The 22257-nt window shown below is 41.4% G+C and overlaps 3 protein-coding genes across 3 annotated transcripts; 2 read left to right on the top strand and 1 right to left on the bottom strand. All coding sequences in view use genetic code 11, as the record gives it.

Annotated features, from left to right (window-relative positions):
• Positions 1 to 7562: 7562 nt before the first annotated feature.
• EGR_06450 (hypothetical protein) lies at positions 7563 to 9219 on the top strand (the record flags this gene model as incomplete). Its single annotated transcript, XM_024495699.1, has 2 exons — positions 7563 to 7583; positions 7672 to 9219. 2 exons carry the CDS (start codon positions 7563 to 7565, stop codon positions 9217 to 9219), a joined length of 1569 nt encoding a protein of 522 aa, XP_024349860.1.
• Positions 9220 to 11598: 2379 nt separating this feature from the next.
• Positions 11599 to 12139, top strand: EGR_06449 (Mitochondrial import inner membrane translocase subunit tim-8; the record flags this gene model as incomplete). Its single annotated transcript, XM_024495698.1, has 2 exons — positions 11599 to 11609; positions 11830 to 12139. The coding sequence occupies 2 exons, from the start codon at positions 11599 to 11601 to the stop codon at positions 12137 to 12139; spliced, it is 321 nt and encodes a 106-aa protein (XP_024349859.1).
• Positions 12140 to 12886: 747 nt separating this feature from the next.
• On the bottom strand, positions 12887 to 20970 carry EGR_06448 (AP-2 complex subunit alpha-2; the record flags this gene model as incomplete). The annotated part of the gene is made up of 17 exons (XM_024495697.1): positions 12887 to 12967; positions 13211 to 13333; positions 13614 to 13683; positions 13939 to 14055; positions 14283 to 14591; positions 14682 to 14917; positions 15809 to 15976; positions 16450 to 16681; positions 16857 to 16954; positions 17251 to 17571; positions 18205 to 18524; positions 19039 to 19147; positions 19722 to 19823; positions 19892 to 20021; positions 20062 to 20255; positions 20292 to 20456; positions 20833 to 20970. 17 exons carry the CDS (start codon positions 20968 to 20970, stop codon positions 12887 to 12889), a joined length of 2913 nt encoding a protein of 970 aa, XP_024349858.1.
• Between the last annotated feature and the right edge of the window lie 1287 nt (positions 20971 to 22257).

Below are 22257 nucleotides of genomic sequence, written 5' to 3'. Positions count from 1 at the left end.
CTTACAAATTACGGCTAAAATAAAATAAGCTTCATTACTGAGGGACCTTGCCCCAAATAAAATTTATTTAAAGACTTGGTAAAAGTAATTATCTTGAGAAGGCTCAGAGACCGACGAATTACAAGGCGACGTCTCGTTTCGTCAACATAGCATAAATCCATGCGTAGGTAATCAAAGAGGGTAGAATAGAAACCGTAGAAAACCCTCTAAGATGCAAGCCCCAACGGGATTGATTCGAAGCATGCGGGCAAAAGGAAAACAGAATCTGGTACTAAAACTTTTGAAGGAATTTCAGTTCCCTTTCAATAAGGGCGCGTAAGCAATTACAACAGATCGTATGGTCGAGGTAAAACCCCTTCATACTCCATCCATAATCAAGTTACAATGCAAATAACATAGCTCTTCAGATAACAACTTGGCTTAGATACCGTGAAATTCCTATTTTTTCGCTGATTGTGTGATGGAATTCTCTCTGGCCTACGACCTGCACAACAGGGTAAATGACTGACTTTAAGAAATTGCTCTGAAATGAATTGACTGACATGGAGGTCAAGGACGGCGATGAAGGCATTTGACATTAAGGTCTCGATGTTTTGCTGATCTATTAAACTTTTTGACTAAGATATGGGAAATATAATTTTAAGTTCTTTGACCTAGTCCCACTTTGAGAATACAATATCAAAAACCCCACTATCTATTTGATAATAAAGTTGGGCCGTAAACACAGTCCCATATGCCTCTGTGTCAACGATTTACTGGTAGTGGATGAGTTGAAATGCGTTTGCTTCACAAAAATAAATCCACCCCCCTCGACTCTTTTTCTAAAGTCTTCGAAGGAAGGAATTGCATTCATACGTGCGCTTAGGCTTTGGTTTAATAAACACAATGATGGATCCTTTATTCCACCTGAGCAAAGGCAGTAGTAGAGGATGAACGTTATAAAACTTAATTAAATGGCAAGTTTTCCACTGCATAAAATGCTTTTAAAAGTGGGTTAAAAAGTGATTGAGTAAAATAAAAGAAAAACAACAGTTTCCAATGTTTGGCAAAGGCCAAACGTAGATCATCAAGAGGCTAGAGGAGAGTCGAAAGGTATCCGTTGTGGTAAGCACTTAACAGAAACATAAAAATTACACACACATTGGAAAAAAAAGAAGAGGCAATTAATTCCCTTACTGCTGTCCCGGTATTTGCAATGCGATGCCTCAACTGGTAGAGTAAGTGTGCAGCCGAAAACATACCAATTAACCTGTGGTTGGTAGGTTGCGTAGTAAATTGGACCTGAAATGAAAGTGCTAAAATTAATTGGTGCACCTCTGCACCAGCAGTTATAGTAGGGATCACTCGAAACAATAATGCCCCAGAATTATTGCAAATTCACAGATTGGGGAACAACTTCGTCAACTCCACTTTCCTCTTACAGCATGTAGGCATGCCTTTTCCTGCTCGCTTGAATGCGTACGCTTGCCAACAGGAAGAGAAAGCATTGAGCTTAACCAGTTCAAAAAATTGCAGATTTAAATTGTACAGTGAAGCCTGCCTTGTTTCGCCTTGAAGGAAGCATCGTTTAAAAGTGCACTCGCTTTGATTTCCACACTCGGCATGATGTGATTGGAAATTGAAAGCTTAGTTCCATACGTATCAATATGGAATGACAGCGCTAAATGAATCGTGATGGAACCCATTTTGATCACGTGATAGTTTTACACAGTCCTGCAGCCTTTACGACTCTCTCAACCCGCAACAAATAGAATCTCTGGGTCCATTAACACAAACCCAAGATGATGGAAATGGCAAGTACTAGAACTAATAACTGTAAATTAACACGGAACTTTAAAAAGCCTTAATATGAATAAAAGATACCTACTTTATCAGTCGAGTGAGATTGAATTATCTAAGTCTTTAATGTAAAAATACTCAAAATTATCTGTACATTAAAGCCTTGTGCGTAAAAATAATGCAAGTGTAAATGATTAAACAATCTTTTGTTTTGTAGATCACCCACTTTGATATATTACGACGTTTCTAGGGTTTTTGTATCCCTTTAAAATCGACTTCATGTTTCCAATGTATCTACTTGAATTTCTTAGATTGGTGCATTGGATCATAATTCAGATATTACAGCAAATATACCGATTCAAGGTTTATATAGTAATGTGCTATTATTAATCGAGCCGTATGGCGGGAGCGAGAAATCCTTGTCTCAGGCGTGGATTGCACAGACTTCACGACCGCATGCGATCACAAGTGATATGCGAATGATGTGTCTACTGTCAGAAGTGATTCGTGACCCATTGTCACTCATCTGTACACACTGATCAGCAATGCACGGACTCCCTCATTCTAGTAGTAGCACACAATAAAGAAGTAATAGAGAGTTTGTGACAAGATTGGACCATGGCTCGGTGATGAGCGCTTCAAATTCATTTTTTATGCACTTTTACACTTGCCTACTCGTCCATCATCTGGGGAGGACTGGACATCTTTTGAGCGTGAATGCTGGGCACGCTGCACAGAGGAGGTTGGATTTGTGCAACGGCCAAGAAGGGCATATGTATAAACGGTCACGCAATGCATAATGCCCTATAAATAATTAGCATTGGCATAGCAATTTGGAGAATAAATAGAACTTATAAATAGCGGGGATAATTAGTATAATTAAGCAAACCTACGTGCTTTTATGACCACTGCCAGTTGTTAAGCTTCGTCGGTGTTTTTAGCTTGTTTGAAGTAAGTGGAAAATATTTTGGAAAAGTTATGAACTGTTTTTGGATTATGAAAATTTTCCTATTAGTTTACAAATCATCCGCCCTGCAAATGTGCGTCTAACTCTTCATAACCTAAAGTTCCGTGGAAATAAATTCCCAGGTAAAGTCTTGGTTCAAACTACATGAAATAAATTCTGCATTGAACAGGGAAATACGAAAAAATTAGACTCAACAGAGAAGCTTTTATTGTTCCGGGACAATAAAGTCATCAAAAAATTAACATAACGAAAAGCAGTTGGTATATATGCGAACAAGGAACTAGATAATGCAATATGCAACGCACTTTCTCGATCACTTAGGAGCAAATTTACTATTCGAAGTTTTGGGCGACTTAAGACCAGAGAGCTCCCTTAGAACCCACAAGCACAGGCACCTTTGCCCTTCGCGAAGATGCAGCATTTTAAGCAGCACCATTTTGCAACCAATCACAGAAACAAGGTTCCCGAGGTGTTCGTGGACAAATGTTGGATAACTTCTTCGTTACTTCGCCATGGTCGGATGGGCGCAGTCTAATCGCCAAATGGACTTGGAACTATGGTGTCGACCTCCATTACTTTGAAAAGGCAAGCGTAAGTTACCTCCATTGTCACACCTTATAGTCACTGTCACCTTCACATTGAGAGGATCTACAAGAGTGCCTCACGTTTGATAGATCCTTTTCCATTCCTTGAAACTGTAAATCCTTTTATTTTATTACATACTTTGTAAAGCGGTATACATGAAAAGCGTAACCTGTGTGTGGTGTGTGGATATGTTTTCTGCTCTACTCACTCGATACCCGTATTAGTCATGGCAGCTCTTGAATAACAAATAAGATTTCCAAAATAGAAATAACATAGTACAATGGGCAATAGGAGGATTCTGATGTCTGCAAACACTGCCACTTTAGCTGATAAAATATACTTATTACCGAATTAGCGGTGCTATAAAAGGCTTCTTTTTCACCTACGCACCTAATTCAAGTGAACTTAAGAGGGTTTACAGTTGTGAACATTTGTGTTTTGAATTTTCGCAAAGTCTTGAGTCATTTGCTAGAGTTCCCACAGTGATAATCTGCCATCAGCACCACTACTATTGACAACTTTATCAGCCCCTGCTTATGCGTTCGCGCCTTACCTTCTGTAACAATTTGCAAATGTAACTACCAACCGTCTCATATGCCTTTCTTAAATCCACTTCCTAGTACACGCTGCTTTCTTCTCCTTCCTCTTCTCGCTGTCTTATTAGGCCACATAAGACGTGGATCTAATGCTTGCCAGCTAATTGAAAGATGATTTGCAAGCAAATAGAGCGCTTCATCCAAAAAAAGCATCATTATTACTGAAGATAGTCAGAGGCTGGAGATAATGGGTTTTGAGTAAGCATAAATACCTTCAAAATCCCAAACATTGGGAATTACTTTTCCTTCCGTGTGTAGTTTTTTTGAATAACTTCATGATGCTGAGATAAATAGGAGTGGGATTACCTGTTCATTCAGATGTTGTCTGCGTAAGCTGAAAATTGACTAGGGTCATTGCTTCCAGACTCCAGTAAGACAGACAAGTATCAATGCCTTTTTTTGAATGGTACGATTTGTGCTGTAAATGAGGGGCTCTTTGTTGCACGACTCAAAGTAAGGCGTCAAAGTTTGAGGCGAATGAATCAATGTAGAATTTACTTGCGATGGGCATGCTGCGTTTTTCAACTTACTCATGACTACTAAATAAACAAAAAACTAATTTGGCATTGACCTACCGAAAGTTAGCTTGAAAGTTGCAATGCAAAGGTGTATTAGAAGCTACAATTGCGTAGAGTGATTTCTGACAAATTTATTCTGTACCCATCAAGCCTGATGTTAAAACTATTTCACTACATAAATTTACCCATTGCGAAGATCCATCCGCTCCTCACCCTCATAACCTCGTCCAGAGTCCCGGAGCCGGGCGTGCCTAGGGGTGACGCATGGGCATGACTGTTAGGGCGACCACAACGACGGTGGAATAGGTGGTTATGTCTGCTAGCTCTTTAGCTCCAGCCTGGCCTGGGGGCAGTCCCTTGAGGGTTGACTTGAATGAATGTCTAAGCAACGCGACCGACATGTTCTGCTTCAATCCGTGCATGAGTGCATTCATCTACTTGTTCCTCCAACTTTTTTCCACGCATTCATTTTCCAGATATACGTGAAATTTTCACACAGACCCTTCAGTGTTTGGATAAATTTTGGAACGTTAATGAACACTTAAACTCATTGAATACGTTAGGCCAAATTAATGCCAATTGTTTCGGTGCATAAACAGAAAGAGGACTTGGGTTTTGTATAATCTGACAGTGGCGGTAAATTAGTTTATTTTCATTCTTTGGGAATGGAAGTAAATGAGGTTGAAACTCTGTTATCCTCTGCAAAGTAGTCGGTCACAAAAACCGAGCAGGAAAAGAGGGTGAAGCGAATCTACGTTGCTCATGAATTATTCAGGTAATCTTTCAAAACAAAAGGAAATGGCTTGCAGTCCAATGCTCAGTGCGAAATTCACCTGTACAATATTGTTTTTATAAAGCAAAGTGTATGGTAAACCCACTCATATGTAAATGCTTTGCACGTTTTAAGAGGTGAGCTACGCAGACCAGTCTGTGCGATCCCGCCTGAAGTTGATTCGATAATTACAGACAAATCCTCTTATCAGATCGGGGAGGACGTTTTGAGAATATCTGTCAACCCCAATTGTAGTGTTCACAGTCTCAGAGCAGCGTTGCTGTTTTGAAGCTTATTTAAATGCACAGAACTGGAGAGAGGATTGCTTCACTTTGAAACTAAATTGCGTAGACTGTAGCCGGTCTCTCACGCAAAAGCCGTACGACAACTTTATTCATATTTTAAACTGGAAATGTGCATTAGGTAACACTGTTTGTTAAGGAGTAGAAATATAATTTAGTAGTTAAATCATTCAACTGATGAAACAGTGTAATTACGTGCGAGATCTTGTTCCTTTCTCCCAGCCATTAATTACCAGGAGTGAAAGCACCTACGACCAGCCCCCGTAGGAAGCGCATGAAGCTCCCAAAGTAAGGTGTATAAGGAAGGGCGCTTTCAAGCTGATTGTAGACCATTCAACGGCGGGTTGACACTAAAGTGTACAAAAAGATGGCAATTGGCATGCCGATGCGCTAATGAGTCAGTGGGGGGGCCTTCCAATTAAACGCCGTTTTTTAAGACTAAGCTATTGCAGGAATAAAACTGCAGGCCTCTAAAACAACTGGGTGTGTTAACGACTTAAGCGCTAATGCATTTCATAAATTCAAACATAATATTCTCTTGCTCCAGGTGTATAGCACTACGAGCCATCTCCGAAGACGTCACATGGCGGATCAGTATCGAAGATGAAGTATTAAATTACAGAGGGGTTAGAGGTCACGCGAAGAAGGAGAATGAGGTGTTACCATTCTGGGAACTAAACTCTTGGAGACTGAACGTTTTGCATAGCTGAGTGCATAGCTGCATTTGAGCGTCTCCTTCTGCGTTCCCCCTGTCCATTATTCCAACTTGGTTACCACTGCACAGTAGGTACATAAACAGCCAACCCATAACCCAGGAGTGGAAGTAAATAAATTTCTACAGAAACTAAAACATGTTTAATCTCAACATGAGTGATGCCTCTCGTCGATTCCATTGCGTTAAGATTTGTGTCTCCTCTGTGAACTACTTTGGCGGAATTCGTTGCTCAAGTATGGACAAGAGCCTACGATGAGTAAATTTTATGTATCAATAGCCTTTTAAGAAGACATTTTAAAGAGGCCTACTTGTCTCTTTGTCAGTTCAATGCTGCTCAACCATTTATCCCGGTTCCATTCTGCTGCTGGGGTAAAATTTATTCACGTGATTCAAATCCCCACATATGAGTACCGTGGGTGGCTTCATTATGAACGTTTACACAGTTCACTTGTATTTTCACTTCAGATGTTAATTGCCTTTTTGCAGACGCGAGGTTAGATGACCACCAAAGTAAATGTGGCTTCAACAACCCTTTTGTTGTAAATTCTCACCAAATCAACCTTTTGCAGCAGACACCTTCTTTCCTTCCTTCTTTGAAGTCAGGGTTCGCTAAGCCTTTAAAATTATCCGGATAGTTGCCCTTTTGCTTGAGGTTTGCTTGCTGCTGCCACACATATAGGACTTGAGACATTTCCGAAGATGGTGTAGGACGTGCTAGTATGGAAGGTGGATCACATACCCACAGTCGGACCGGAGGGTGCGAGCATGGGTGGAATGCTATGCCACCAAATAGGAAACTGAACCACCATGGCTAAAGGATCCGCATAGTTGAATGCAAAATATATGCAAATTACCTTCGGTTAAAAAAATTGAACCAATTTTGTGATTTGCCATTAGTTTTGATTAAAGTGATTGTTATACCACAAAGATATTTACTATAAATGTTTAGAGGGTCAAATGCGTTAAAATCCAAAAAAAGGTGGCATTGCAGATTAGAAGCAAGATGCTCCCTCTTGAGGAGCACACCGGATAGTGGCGAGTTAAAGCAGTAGGAGGCTATAGAGGAAAGATCTCAATGGTCAAATACATTCATTCGCTTTGGAATAACTGAAATTACAGCCCTCAAACTTGCCATTAAGCATTCGTTCAGCAAAGACAAAAAGATGCAAGGTAAATATCCAACCCCAGTTTGTAACACTGAGTTTGTCCTTAGCTACTTTGGTGAAGTGCGGTATTTAAATGACGCTTGGAGAAAAACACATTGCGTGACCACAAGGGTGGAAATAATGTCTTGATGAAGGAAACTTCCAAACGTCAATTTTTAGTTCATGTTAACCTTCTCAATAAAGGTAATGTAATGAAGGAATTACTCTTATTAATTTAAAATACTTTAGGTTTTTTGGATTTTATTTAATGCTCCTTAATCGTGTTTGCTAGATATTCTACTACAGTCCACTGGACGAGGGTTTTGAGAGAACAGAAATAATAACTCAGCCAATTACTTCTTTCACACTGCAAAACCTACGTCCTGAAACTACCTACTTTATCTGTCTACGTGTCCACCACCGGTTGCAATCAACGAAATTCGGCTTAACACCTGCACCCACAACATCCACCCTGACAACTACCAACCGCTCTCCCTTAAACTGGCATGTACGACAGCCCTCAACTCCCGTCTCTCCGGACAACTACGCCTACGAGGTGCGTTGTACCCAGGCGACCACGCAGAACTGGCACCTCTCTGCCCTCATCGGAGGCATACTGGGGGTCGTGTTTGCTCTTATGCTCGGCTTTTTGCTCCTCTTCGTGTTGAAACGCAATCAATGCCTTCCGAGTAGCTCCAGCGACTTCGGCAAGCAGATGACACAAAGATCGCTTCTCCGAAACTCCTACAGTCACAGAGGTGGCTCGCGTCGACGTGGACGAAAATCGAGCACTAAACGCGGCAGCCAACATAGCAGCCTATGGCTAAGTCGTTCCTCCAATAGCCGCAGCGAATTTAGCGGTCATCTAAGAGAGGAGGATGAAGATGATGAAGACGATGATGATGATGAGGTGATTGCTGAAGACGACGAAGAGGATACAGAAATTGATACGGGCTGTAAATCCTCAGTACGCTCGCAAGTGGGAATATATGGGGGTTCTGGTGGCACTACGGGCAGTAGCAATCGTCACAGCTCGATGAGCAGCTCTATCGATGCTCGAGAAGACTCCTCCTCTGTAGCGATGTCATATCTTCCAGTGAACAGCGTCCCGTCTCGAACCGCCACAAGGCGCTCTCGTGACATGAAGCACTCCTCTATGGGGTACGAAAACATAAAGAACATCTACGGGGTAAAGTTGAGTGTAGTGACACCCACTCCCGAAGCAAGTGGCGCCAAGGAGAGTCTTCAAAAGGTCTCCTTCACTCCTGTAACCACAACGATTGATGTTGATGGGCGGAAGCCAGAACAAAATGCAGTTTCTCCTTCGGTGGTACCAGTCCTTCCTGACCCTCTTCGTGAATCTTCAATAGCCTCCCTTCGGTCACCGCTTGTTACCTCTCCTTCACCTCTGACGAAGTCCTCTCAATCATTCGGATTAGAAAGTGACAGCAGAGGTGCATGTCGAAGTCCAGTACCTTTGCCGGAGCCACAGCTTGTCGACTTACAGACCCCAATACTGGTGGGTTTGGGGTGTAAGGATGACTGTACGTGCATTGAATCACCGAAAATAGAGGCCGCTTCACAACTTCTTCCAGACATCCCCTATATTTTGTATGACGATGAGGAGGAAAATGCTGCTGACTACGATCTCAACTATGAGTCATCATTGAGTCTCACCGACGCTACTTCAGGTAGCTCGAGTGAAAGTATCGTTAGCAGCAACTATGACTATGAAGATTGTCACTACTTTCCACCGTCTGAGAAGTTTGAGGGGGCCAGGCACCATAATCCAGGCAGACAGGGCCCTTCAATTTACGCAGAATTTATTGAGACAATATAGAACCTGCGGCACTGACATTCCATTTTTTTGTTTTGCTTCTCCACTAAGCTCTACGAGCTCATTGTCTTTTATACTTCATGGTTTCACCTTATGCTCTATGTTTGTAATGTATAATGTTTAGCACAAATACAAGTACAATCTAGGTCCTTATTATTAGTTCAGAAATGCTGTATGGATATTTTATGTAATTATGGGAGAGTCCACTACCTGCACATTCCATTCGCGAGCTCAACTGTTGAATTGAATGGTGTTCCTTGGTTGTACCAATCTTGGGACTTCAGACAACAGGAGATTCTGCATGTCCAAAGCTTAAGTAAATAAATCATAGCGTTTTTTATCGAACTTATACGCTAAAATAATGAGTTTGGATGAAAGCTTGACTTGTTCAGATGCACTACACGAAATATGTTTGATGGGTAAACCCGTTTAATCACAAAAGGCAAGGGGTTACTACCTCGCTTTTCTCTTTTGAGCATTTGAGACAAAGTGCCACTTATTTTTAGATTTACGTCTCACCCTTAGTCGTTTGATTGTTGAAAAGTTGGCAATAAATGCTCCAGACAGATTAATGCGGACAAATGGTACTTATCAAGTTAGCGATGGTTGACTGCAAGGTCGACTCCATCCTCAATGACGACAGCATTCAATCGTTCCACTGTGTATACGCAAAAGTGAACTTTCTGTTTTATGCCAGGATGGCAGTATACAAAAAAGAGGACAATGTCAAGAGACAACAGCCATTGCCCACCTGATCGGAATTCCGACATAACGTAGTTTTTTGGACGTAGACGATGTGTGATGTTAGCCAAGAATTCACCTTAATTAGGATGATAGTCAAACGCTGAGGAATTTGAGACAAATCTTGAGGGAAAAGATTCAATCTATGCAGAAGTGTCAATTGGAGTATACGGGAAAACATTTTCAATCGAATAGAAGTAAAAAACATCTCACCAGACTGTTGGAAACTTGTCCTGTTCTACCTGAAGCTCCTTTGCATTATTGCATTGCCTATCTAGGTTCGACGTCGCCAAAAAGGGTCACACCCAAAAACAAGTCGGAGAAACTCCCAAATTATGGATCATCATCAAGAACGATAGACCCAAAAAGCAAACTATCAGATTTACCACTACCAAGGTCAAAATTGTCACCTCATATTGATGTTACCAAGTGACCTGTCACATCAACCCAACGCCAGAATGTAATGAATAGCATTTCTGAAAGGTGAATTGTCCTATATCTTCTGTATAAGTTACGCTCTCAACAAAAAGAAAGACTGCGAGAGTCGACGAGCCTACGTTTACGACGTTTACTTCCACGTTACAAACAAGGCGTTGATAGATCATAGCATCTGCTGATGACTGAAATATACATGGAAAAACAACTAGCCCATGTGTACCATGAGACTGGTTTATATTTGCATGTTAACCGTGAATAAAATAATCCCGATTGCCTTTGTTGAAAGGATCTAAGCAACCAAGCTTAAGGATACAAGGCATTCATCCACCCCAGATTGCACTTTCGCTCAATGGCACAGCTCTACACTATAACAGCCCTCCCTTCGAGCTGGCATTGCATTACTACGGCTTCAGGAATAGCCCGGGACACAGCAACCGACTGAATCATACAAACAAAATTCACCAAAACTTATTATAGAATTATTGACCGACATGGATTATGCAGAAATATGGGCTTTTACAGACCAATTAATTTTTTTTCAGTTTGCACCCTCAACTTGCTAACATTCCTGTTGTATTAACAAATACAAAAAGTTTTCTTGAACATTCGCCTGTCTGAAAGAACTTTATTGAAAAAACATTGGACCTTCGCTAAAAATATTCCGCACTTCCTCAAAACAGTGCCATGGAGGCAGTTCTGACTTGTGTGTCGTTCACAAGAAACCATGATCAAAAGCATTTACAAAAGTAAAATTTCTAAAAAAGAAGTCTTTTGCACTAGTGCAAATTAATCAACCATCCAAAAAACCACAAAATCTGCTGCTGCTTTCATTTAATGGAAAGTAGGCTAGTTGCTCTCCGATGTGATTGAATTTCGTCAAACAAGAAAACAACCGTAAACATGAGTTTTGTGAATCAAATCGATTACATCATCAAGAGCAGAGGAAAAAATAAAAGTCCCAAAGTGTGCATTTAGGGGATTGCACTTCGCTTGAGTCCCTTTAGTTGCAGTTAGACTCACTTTGAAATATTTTAAGCAAAAAAAATTTTGAGCTTAAACAATGAAATGGAATCGATAGAGGTTCAAAGCGAGTAGGCATATTTAGGTTTGCTAATCATAGGATGAAAACTGACTTTTTTACAATACTTAACGAGACCCGCGAATTAGAAGAGGGCCACTTAGCAATCCGGTGGCTGCGTGGTCATGTCTTACGGGTGGGTGTCGCTTGTTCCAAGTGTATTTTAGGAAAATCTCTTGAAAGATTCCAGAGTGGTAGTATTTTTCATTCTTTTTCATGTGCAGGCGGACATTCTAGAAGTGATTATAAACATTGCTTCACCCACTTTCGCCTAGTGGTAGTGTTGAGCCACATTGTTTCATTGGCGCGCCAAAATTTTCATGTCCAAGAATGTAATCTATCTTTGATTGTCACAGATTCGATTCTTCGTCCCCAAACACAAGTTTTGGCGATGACTCATCATTTCAGTCATCAACATCCAATATAGCAGGTGAAGCTGAAATGAAGTTGGCACTTCAACAGCTTCAGACTCAGGCCGAATTCCAAAACCAAGTTTCTCAATTAACTAGTCGCTGCTGGGACCTTTGCTACACTGGCACTCCTGGTGCAAAACTGGACGATAAACGAGCCAATTGCCTCAAAAATTGTGCGGAACGCTACATCGATGTTTCAGTGTTTCTCCGTAATCGGCTGCAACAAATGATAGCGCGATCCCAACAGCAGTAGCCGTGTACCCAGCCTTCTATATATCTGTAGATATCGTGATTATTAAATAGCTCAGAACTTGCTGATTTGATTCTGCTGACTGAACTGCAGTGGCGTTTGTGAATATGAACACTCGTCAGTACACCTTAGGGGGGGAAGTAAAGTCGCTCTCCGTGTTCATCATCGCTTCGAGTATTTTGTTTTTCCCTCTTCGCAAAACACCGATTCCAGAGCAATTTTAATACGATAAATCGTTTTGGATGTATCTAGAGTTAATCCTTAACCCAACCAACTCGCCTAAGGAATGCAGATTGATGCGAAGAGATTTTTCTAGATTAGGAAAGTTGTGGTAGGGTCGATCACAACACGAACAGGAATGGGAGGGAGGGGAGTGATCGTTGGATTGCTTTAAATAACAAATTGACCGCAATCGTCCGAAGTGGAATTTCCTTCTGAATGCAGACACGCACAGGGAGGAGGACAACACAGGTGGCGCGCGGGTGCTACGCTCTTGTATTTGCACGGAAAGTGAGGGAAAAATCAGTAGGAAGAGATCAACTGACAGCGGCTAAATCATCACACGAGGAGAGTCGTCGCAAGGGCGCCAGAAGGGAAGGAAGGGAGCATTGAAGAGGCTAGCAGCGGACGTGCTGAGCCAAAATCATCAGCTTTATTTCGTTGACGAATGTTAGACATTATAAAATGCGAGGTGCGATTGTTGCATCACACTGGGTGTCGGTCAGCAGGACTGCGGCGATAGGACAGCACTTATCTCAGCTCTGTGAGCAGAATAGAACAGATGCAGTCGGAGACCGATGCCTTAGTGCTTCTGACGGTCACGCGGAAGTTCTGGGGTAAATAAAGATTTTGATGAGGCTGCATAGCGTTCCCAACAAAAAAATACTTTCAGAAGTGAAAACCCAATTTCACGTTACGAAACAGGAAAGGGAAGCAGAAGTAGATTCTTTAGAGGGCTTATTTTTCAATGAGTTTATTGAGTCAATTTATCGAATAGTTGTCAATAAAAATCGACATTTAGCAGTGACTGTAAGACAAAGAAGAGGCACAGATCAAAGGTGTAGCAAAACCTACGTTGGATTCTATTCGAGCGAGAACGCCAACCTGCTGACTAGCAGTATGAACGATTCCTGCACACACGATGTTGGTTGGGCAGGGATCAATGTCTGGTAGAATGCTCAGCCCTGACCCAGAAATCTAGAGAAGTCAAATGAGCAATTCTGTAACTTTAGGAGTTAATTTAAAGGCACTAAAATAAAAGTGCATAAAATAAAGGATAGCTAGAATGTTGGCAGTGGCACGTACTTTTCGTTGGCTATAATTTCGGCTAACTCCTAGTGAAAGGCATGGGAGCATACACAAAAAAGAGGGCAATATCAAAAGACAACAACGATTGGCCGCCTGATCGAAATTTCGACGTAACGTGGTTTTTTGGACGTGGTTGAACATGGACATGGTAAAATCACTTGCTACTCACCCGTTGCTTGATGTCATTCAAGTTGAAGGAGAGCTTGGCTCCCGCCACCCTTTGGCATTCCTGACCAGGTCTGATATAAACAAAAAGCATCGACGCCTTATAAACCAGAATGCAAATAATACAGGAGCAATTCACATTTAGCTGCATAAAATTCTGCCAACTACCGATATGTGGTTAAAACCCGACTTTGAGGTTTGCTAGGAACTGAATAATGTCTAAAATAAATGTCTGATTCTTGTGAAACAAATTGTCATCCTTTAAAATAGGATTCTTATGCATTTGGACAACACAAACAATAAAGTATGATTGGGCCATGAGTGCTTACTGGCAAAGAAGCTTCCATCGAGCAAAAAACGTCGGCTGATCCATTGGTGCGGACTGAGCGAACTTGTTAAGAAAAATCGGTAGCGGAAGCGACAGTTGATTCGAACCATTCTGGTTTCTGAAAAAAGAATAAGGCGAGCCGATGAGTCGGAGGAGTCGAAGCCAATTTGTAATGCTTTTCGAAGATGATATTTATGGTATAAACGCGAATTGATTAATGTAAATCATTGAGGAACAAGGCTTTTGCTTGCACCTTCGAGTAACCCGATAAACGTAGAGAAGCTGAGAGACACATGCCTTCCCCTTCCTTTAATATAAAAAGATAAGGAATGTAAGGCGACTTACGAGTAATTGATGCTCAGGACAGGAATCTCAGCAAAGTCGACGAGACATTCGATGTTGAGGACCTGCGGAACCTGCTTCTCAGGCTCAATAGTGGTGGGTGCAGGACGAAGGTCGAGGTTGAGGGGACTCCTGCCCGTGGTTGGACAGATCTCCGAGAACACCACCTTTGAAGCAAAAGCCGTGATAGCCGAGCCGCTCTTGTTGCCGTAAAACAGCTGCACTCTGCCTAAATTGCCTTGGAACTCTGATCGATAGCCGATCTGTATAAGGGCGTTCTCGAACAGCACACCTTGTGGCCTGTAGATCAGCCTTAAAATAGTTTCAAGGAAGCGTTAAACAGGAGTGTCAAGGTCTATAGAAGACGAGGTCTTCGAAAGGAAGCGCAGTGCTGTAGCTGACCTAATGTATTCCGATTCGAGGTCTACGAGAGCCGTGGAGCGGGTCTGAGGCTGAGAGAGGACCATAGCGTTGGAGCCGGCCTCGACTGTACCATTGCCAAGGATGTCGGCCAAGAACTGATTGTTGGTACTGGCAGGCGGCGCCTTCGAGGCCTCCGCAGTGGTTGTTGGGGCGGGGGTCGTGATCAACCCGAGACCCAACAAATCCGCCTCTGCAGTACCGTTGTTTCCGGGGGCCTAACGAAAAACAACGGTGACAATTACACGAACCGATAAATAGTGGCATAATTAACTCAGGAAAACACATGCTCAAATGGATCTGTTCCAAAAAAGGGTATCTTATATACATACGTCTCATTAAAATGTTAATAACAATGAAAAGGGGCAAATTTAAAGGCATTACGCTAATCAAACAAGTTTTAAAATCTTTTGTGGATGGATACAAAACTAAATATGGGCTGAACAAGCATGAAAAGGGGCACATGACTTCGTTATGCTAGTTTTCAACCAACTTTGATATCACATTCAAGCAATTATTGACCATATTGAATACAAGTGAAATGATGATACCACAAGATTTTTACGCGCTTCAGTGGTTTGCGTTGAAAATGAGGATAGATGTTTGAGATTACAGCAATTAAATTCAGCAACAATATGAATGAGAAATTCTGTTTGATACTTAATATTTGAAAAGGTGGAAGTGCGCATATGCATGGACATATGTGTCGTGAATAATTTTCCTGTGAATTTGCTCAGGACAAGCTGTGCAGATGTCGCTTTCGTTAAACAAATGTTTTCAGAAATCCCAAAATCAAAACCATGTACAACCACAAACAGCGATCTCAGAATTAAACATTCCAAATATAAAAAGCTGGAAGGCCCTAAATCATCACAGCTAGAATAACAGAAGCCTTTCGCGAAATTTACAAACAGTGATCTGGGAGGCAAGGGAAAAAGGATGAAGCAAAGGAGAGCCCCTTTTCTACTCCCATTCGCGGGCAGAAAGCGGAGGCATAACCGCACCTACGCCTTGCTCTCAACTTAGCCAACCAATGGGAAGATGCATTAAATCCACTTGTGCAAACGCAATAGGCGGACAGAGGAGGAAAACGCTGCTATAAACCTTACCACTGGTGGCTTCTCCGTGTCGTTTGCAGAGGTGGCCTTCTGTTGAATTCGGTCGCTAGTCTTCACACTTGAGGAAAGACCATCGGACTCCGGCTTCTTAGCTTTCAGTTTGGCCAGAATACTCGACTCCCGCTCGGGGAATGGAGGCATCTCCTCCAAAACCGTAGCCTAAAGAGACAAAGTGAAGCTAGCTTTTGACATCACAGACAGGGTTGAGCGGCAGTTAGCCAATGCTGAGAGGCTTCGTTTACTTCTACGTACAAAGATCTAACGAAGTTCGACAGCATCCCAATCAAATGAAGCCTAGAAAAAATTTGATGACAGAGTTTATGTGAATGATTTTCAGGCCAACGCCAATTTGACAGAAATGACAACAACAACAGCGACAAGCATGATATATGTGAAGTCAAATTTGGATGCAATCTTACACTACAACTAAAGGCGCAAACACTAGTGCGCAATTAAATAACAAGTCGGATTTTACATCCGATGAAACAAGGTGTCATAAAAGCACATTTTCTTGCGGAAATTGGTAGTTTATAATAGGAAAAAGATTGTAAAATCTATTAAAGGCCATTCATTTCACAATTGACACAGATGTCGATCCAGAAACAGCAATCACAGTAAAGGTGTTAACTGACCAGAATGTCTTCAGTGACAACCTTTGAGAGGGCTAAGTACTCAACAGATCGCTGTTGAATCTCAACATTGGAGCTACGATAGTTGCTATCCTGTGAAAGAACCTCAACTATCGTTTCCTTCAGTTCGGGGAAGAGGTTGATGAACTTCACGTAGGTTGAGAGGAGAAGCTGGCGTGTCGTGGGTGTGCATAGATGATACTTACTATGGATAAGCTCGAACTGCATCCTCGGTCTGGAAAGCCGAAAAGTGATAACATTAGTTCGAATCTTTGTAAATGAGAGCATTTAGTGGAAAGTACGGGTCCCATTAGTACGTAGGAAAACAGTTCAAGCTCAAGGCTACGCCGTTCCGCACTAAGAACTGGCGTTAGTTAAACTATCAATATATTTTGAGGAAATGGACGTACGAAGAACGTGCATCACCGGCAATCAAGTTTCCGAATTCACCAAGGATGTAGCCTCCAACCTTAACCATATTTTCGTGGCAAGCTGGAGCTGTTAGAGCCTAAAAAGCAATGACGAGAATACATGGTACCAAATAAAAATCTAACGAAGCAACAAATGAGGGGGAGGATGTCTCCCACCAATTTTATTGCACCCTGCCGCCGCAGATGTGGTTTTGCGGTCACGCAAGAAGGCGACACTAAATGCACAGAAATTGCTCAGAAGAATATATACACAAGCATGCCGAACGCAGTGGCTACTCGCCTCCGTTCATGGCTGAATAATCACAGATAGAGAAAAGAAGAAAATTGACCGGAAGTAGGTGTAAGGAAGGGAAGAGAGAAATAGGTGGCTTACATCGAAGACAGTCTTCGCAGCATAGGCTTGCACATCCTCCCGATTGACCACAATCTGAACAACGCGGTGCCAGACCTCATCACTAACGTAGTCGCCGGCTACGCGGATCAGCATGAGGATAGTGTCCACATACCAGGAGTAGTCGATAGCGTACTTCTCCGCCAGGATGGCTACCTTGAGAACCATCTCCTCGCGAATGGAATAGTCCGCGGTCTCCAGGTATGACAACATCTCTCCAACTATGGCCTGTGCGTTTGACCGGTCACACATCGCGTAGAGGAGGTCAGCTGCGCGCTGGCGCACCGACACATCACGCTCCGTCTAATCAACACACACGGGCGATGACATTGGCATAGAGGAGCATTCATTCCACTTTTTACAAAATTTGTACAGAATGCTACTGCCTTTTATCATAAGTACATCCTGATAGTAGTAGGCGCCAGTGCTTTAAATTTCCTGTGCCATGAGGTAGTGAAGAAAAATTTTACTTAGTGTGCCAAGAAAACAAAGCTCAGTCGTTTTAGGCAAAAAAATGGCAGTAATCTACAATTTCATACTAAAATAACGCAGCGATTGCTCAACCTAAAATTAATGGGCCAACAGAAAAGTTCTCGTTTGGAGAAAAAAAGCGATTCATTCATGTTAAAATAGGAAAAATTCAATGCCAATCTTGCTTATCTGCGCAGCACAGAGTTACAAACTGGCATCACCGATTACGAAAGATTTAAGAACTTTTAAACCAGATTATCAACATAATTTACACCCATCTGCCAAAAGACACATTTATGAGCAATCAAATAGAGTAGTGATTTTTAAATGCATGTTAATACTAGAACTCTGGTATACTCATAGATGGCGACAATACATTAATCATATTCAACCTATGAAATGATGTCTCATCTAAAGAACATGCATGAATCGCATTGTCAAGCGAAAGAGAAAAATTTACATTACCTTAAGGGCGTTGACGATGGTTTCTTGGTGTTTCTTAACAGCCTCATGACTGAATTCGCTGGTAGCTAGAAGACAAAGTGACTCAAGAGCCAGGTAGCGAAGGTTGGTCTCCTTGTGCTGAAGAAATTGGCCAAGTTGATTGCAAGCACGAACCAACAACTTTCGATCGCAGTCCATGTGGATAATAAGATTGATGGCTTCAAAAAGAACCGCATTTTTTGCATTGGGATGCTGGACCTTCTTAGACTTGGGTGGCTCTTGTACCTTCTTTAGAATGGTGTCCAAACAATCAGTCAGCCGACAGCGCACCGTTGTGTCCTCTACAAAGTAGGATTTAATAATTTGTTTACTAAATTAGTCTCCTCATCCTCTTGATAGGCAATAATCGGTCACTTAAGTCGAACAATAAAGAATGAGTTTTATCACACTTCACAGACGCTACGAGCGAAATTCGGGCAATAAACGGCAACGCAGAAAGGTGAGTATTGAAGTGAACATTATACTACAAAAGCATGCCATGATGCCCTGACAAAGAACGCAATTGAAGAGGTTTCACCATATAAAAATCATGGCCTGCCTTAACCATAGGGAAGGATATCATATAGTATGCAAAATTTTGCTTGGTTTAGTAATAAAATGACAGGAGGATGTAGACGGTATACAAATGTGTCACTGTTTACATGCCAGCCGCACCTGCACCAAAGGAACCTACCAAAAGTCTCTAGTAGAAAAATACCTAAACAAAGGATTAACGGTCTTTATGAGGGCATAGAACAACTGAGAGGAAGAAGTAACATGCATTGGAAAGGCTGATATATTTAATGTAAAACGTACCAGGAGGAGGGTAGTTTTGCAGAAGCCTCAGGAGCTTCACAGAAAGCCAGGGTGCGGTGACGAAGTAATAAGTGTAGTCTTGAAGGTCTGTGTACGAAGATGTAATTAACTGAACGGGGAAAACACAAGAGCAAGTTAGTACACTGAGCCTTAAAGTTGGTATCCCTGAAAATGTAAGCGTACATTGGAAAAGATAAAAGGCACCCATGCGCAAGTACGCGCACATCCAGTTTATGCTCGCCTGGCAACGAGCCTATCGTTGATGCAGTATACGTACCAGAAAATAATATATGATGTACGAAGTATGTTTACAGAAAGCAATATAAGGGCATCGATTTCCCGAGAGAAAATTAGGGGTTTAAAGGTTAATGTATGAACAAGCAAAGCTAAGTAAGAGCATATTATTCGCAGATACTATGAACGGATTTAAGGGAACATTACAATGATGACACAACAACCTTAGTGATCCAAGGCGACGACTTACAATGGCAGAGAACAGAAAATAACGAAAAAAAAATCAACGAAATAAAAATGGTCTAAGTATTATACTAAAATTGCAACGACAAATTTAAGTGGAATGGGGTTTTATGAATACAGGTACAACTGAAGCGGCAATGTAGTAACAAAAAAACATGGGTTTAAATATGCATTGAATATGCGCCAAATTAAACCTCGCAACTCACTCTGCCCAAACGAGCGACGGCGAGAGGAACACAGCTTTTGCACTCCTCTGGATTCCTCTTGATAAGCTCCTCAATGAGACTGACCGCTGATGTTACAACACCCTGCAATTCCAATGCGGTGAATCATTAAGCAAGCCAATACCCAGTAGCCAATAAGGAAAAAACCATACGAGGTGTGGATCGTTTAGTAAATGGATTGCCCGAGGAGTCCAGTCCAAGTCCGTCATTTGGTCAGGAGCGACACGCAAAAGACGCAGAAGACACAAAGCAGCATTCTGTTTGATGGAATCTGATGTTTCTCTAAAAAGGGGCATTTGAAAATGGTAATAGCAACACGTACCCAGAAACGAGGAGCTTGGGAATCTCCGAACCAAATTGTTCGGCCATCTCGCGATTTCCAATATTAGCCACACACTGAAGTGCAAGATTGACAAAAGCCGTGCTGCGGCTGGACATGTCATCACGAATGCGACTTATCACCAGATTCATCAGTGGATGGGTATCATTCAAGAGAACGGAGATGAATAAATACCCCTAAGACAGTGTCACGAAGCTATAGAATAAACGTACTATCTGCTTCTCCGTATAGCGATTGGAACAAAGCAGATTAACAGCTTCAGTGTAACCAAAGTCAATGTCGTGGCCCAAAAGAAATATGAAGAGAAGTTTACAGACATATTTCTTTTTATGATAACCGTCAAGCATTTTGTCTCCTAAAAAGAAATCAGCACTAATCTAAGTGGAAGGAAGTAAGTATAATAAGACATGGTCTCACTCAACTAAAGACATAACAAAGGGCATCAAATAGTGCAAACTATTAAGCATAGTATCATATTCACTAGCAAAAAAAAATAAATTCTCTGAAGCATACAAATCCACAAAAAGGATACGGGAGTAATCATGAAAGCCAAGGCAAAAGAAACCTATCATAAAATCACAACGGGAGTGAAACGCGAACAATGGTTGCAAACAAGTCAGCTAAATATACACACCAAGCATCATCGACCCAACAAAGTGGAAAGTACACGTATCGCGCAGAAAGGGGTCAAAATGGATATTACAGAATAACCGTGCATCAAAAATGAAGAAGAGCAGCTTGAAAACCACAAACCCTGCCCTTGAACTTAGAGCGTATGTTGGCCAATTCCTTATTTATTCGTTTTATTTCCGCCTCCTTGCTCTTGCAATTTCTAATATCCGAAATAAAAACAGACAAGCCGCGCATAGAGTCCCCTTTCGGCGCCGGCATCTTCAGAAGGCAATCTAAAGTGAGCGGGCTTACAAAAGTATGCCGCGACCGATACAAAAAACCATTTAAGTGTGCTCCATGAGTTGGCAAATTCCCATTATTGTACACAATCCATGCTATAACATTTTTAAAAATAACGATCAAAAATGGCTTGGTTTTTTCCCAGGAAATGCTATAGCCCCACGAGCATAGATTGTCAAATCAGATAGAGTTGTTTCACTAGACTTTAATGTATTTAACTTAGTTACAACCTTGTCAGATTGTAAGAACCTACCCAATCGTAAGTAAAAATATCCATGAAAGACTGGAGGTTAGACAGGTCCAAAGTATTATTCCTAGCTAATCTTGTTAACTTTAAAACAGGGTATTTGTAAGCTTATTTTGTTGCTAAATTCGGGGTTGCAAAGCTTTTTTAGGCTATATGGATTTTTTTTACCCGTAGAAAATTAGTTTAAAAATTAGCCCACAGGTATTAATTAAAAAGTTAATAACATGCAAGTTATTTTCTGGTATTGTTTTTTGTTTAACCTTATCAAAAGTGATTTTTTAGAGTAGTTATTGCAGCAGTGCGCTATTTGCTTGGGCTTTATCGTGCTTATTGGATGCCCGAGGAGTGGAGGTGTGTTGCTGTATTTTGCTACGTAGAAATGTGGAGTGGAGTTGGGGCTCTTTTCGCTGCCTTTTATTTAGTCCTTTAATTTCCAGTACAGCTGCTAAAAACTGGTTAGTGTTGCAAATTGGTGGGTTTAATTGCAAACAAAATATATGAAGTGTTTCCGGCATTCTTCCCTTATCTAACCTACTATACCTTTTTTGCCCGAATATTATTAGTGCTTTACATAATATATGAATTGGTTGCAACGCAGCGACTTTTTGTCCCATCTTTGGTCTACTTTTGTTTCAGTTATTTTCTGCGTATTTATTCCATCTCTTGTTGATCTGAGGCAAGGTGACCTATGTCAATAAACGAAATTTTAACGCTTGGTTTGTCTGTAGAAAAGAACTGAGCTATTTTTTGATTTTTTACACTAACTACATGTATTCAGATTTAAATTATTTACACTGAAATTATCTCTCCTATCGTGGTTTTTTTAATGCTTTAATAATTGCGCATAGAACTCACTACCATCCTTTGACAGAATGTGGTTGCTATCTTGCACAACTTTACTGGTATTTATGTGGCAGTATCATAAACGAGAACTTATACGGCCTAAGATTTGTTAAGGTATTATTTTTACAACACTTAACACACTCTTGACCGTCTTGCGAGCTGTTTTTGCTTAGTTG

The sequence above is a fragment of the Echinococcus granulosus genome (genome assembly GCF_000524195.1).
Source record: "Echinococcus granulosus chromosome Unknown EG_S00057, whole genome shotgun sequence".
NCBI lineage: Eukaryota > Metazoa > Platyhelminthes > Cestoda > Cyclophyllidea > Taeniidae > Echinococcus > Echinococcus granulosus.
This window is presented reverse-complemented; position numbering and strand designations above follow the sequence as displayed.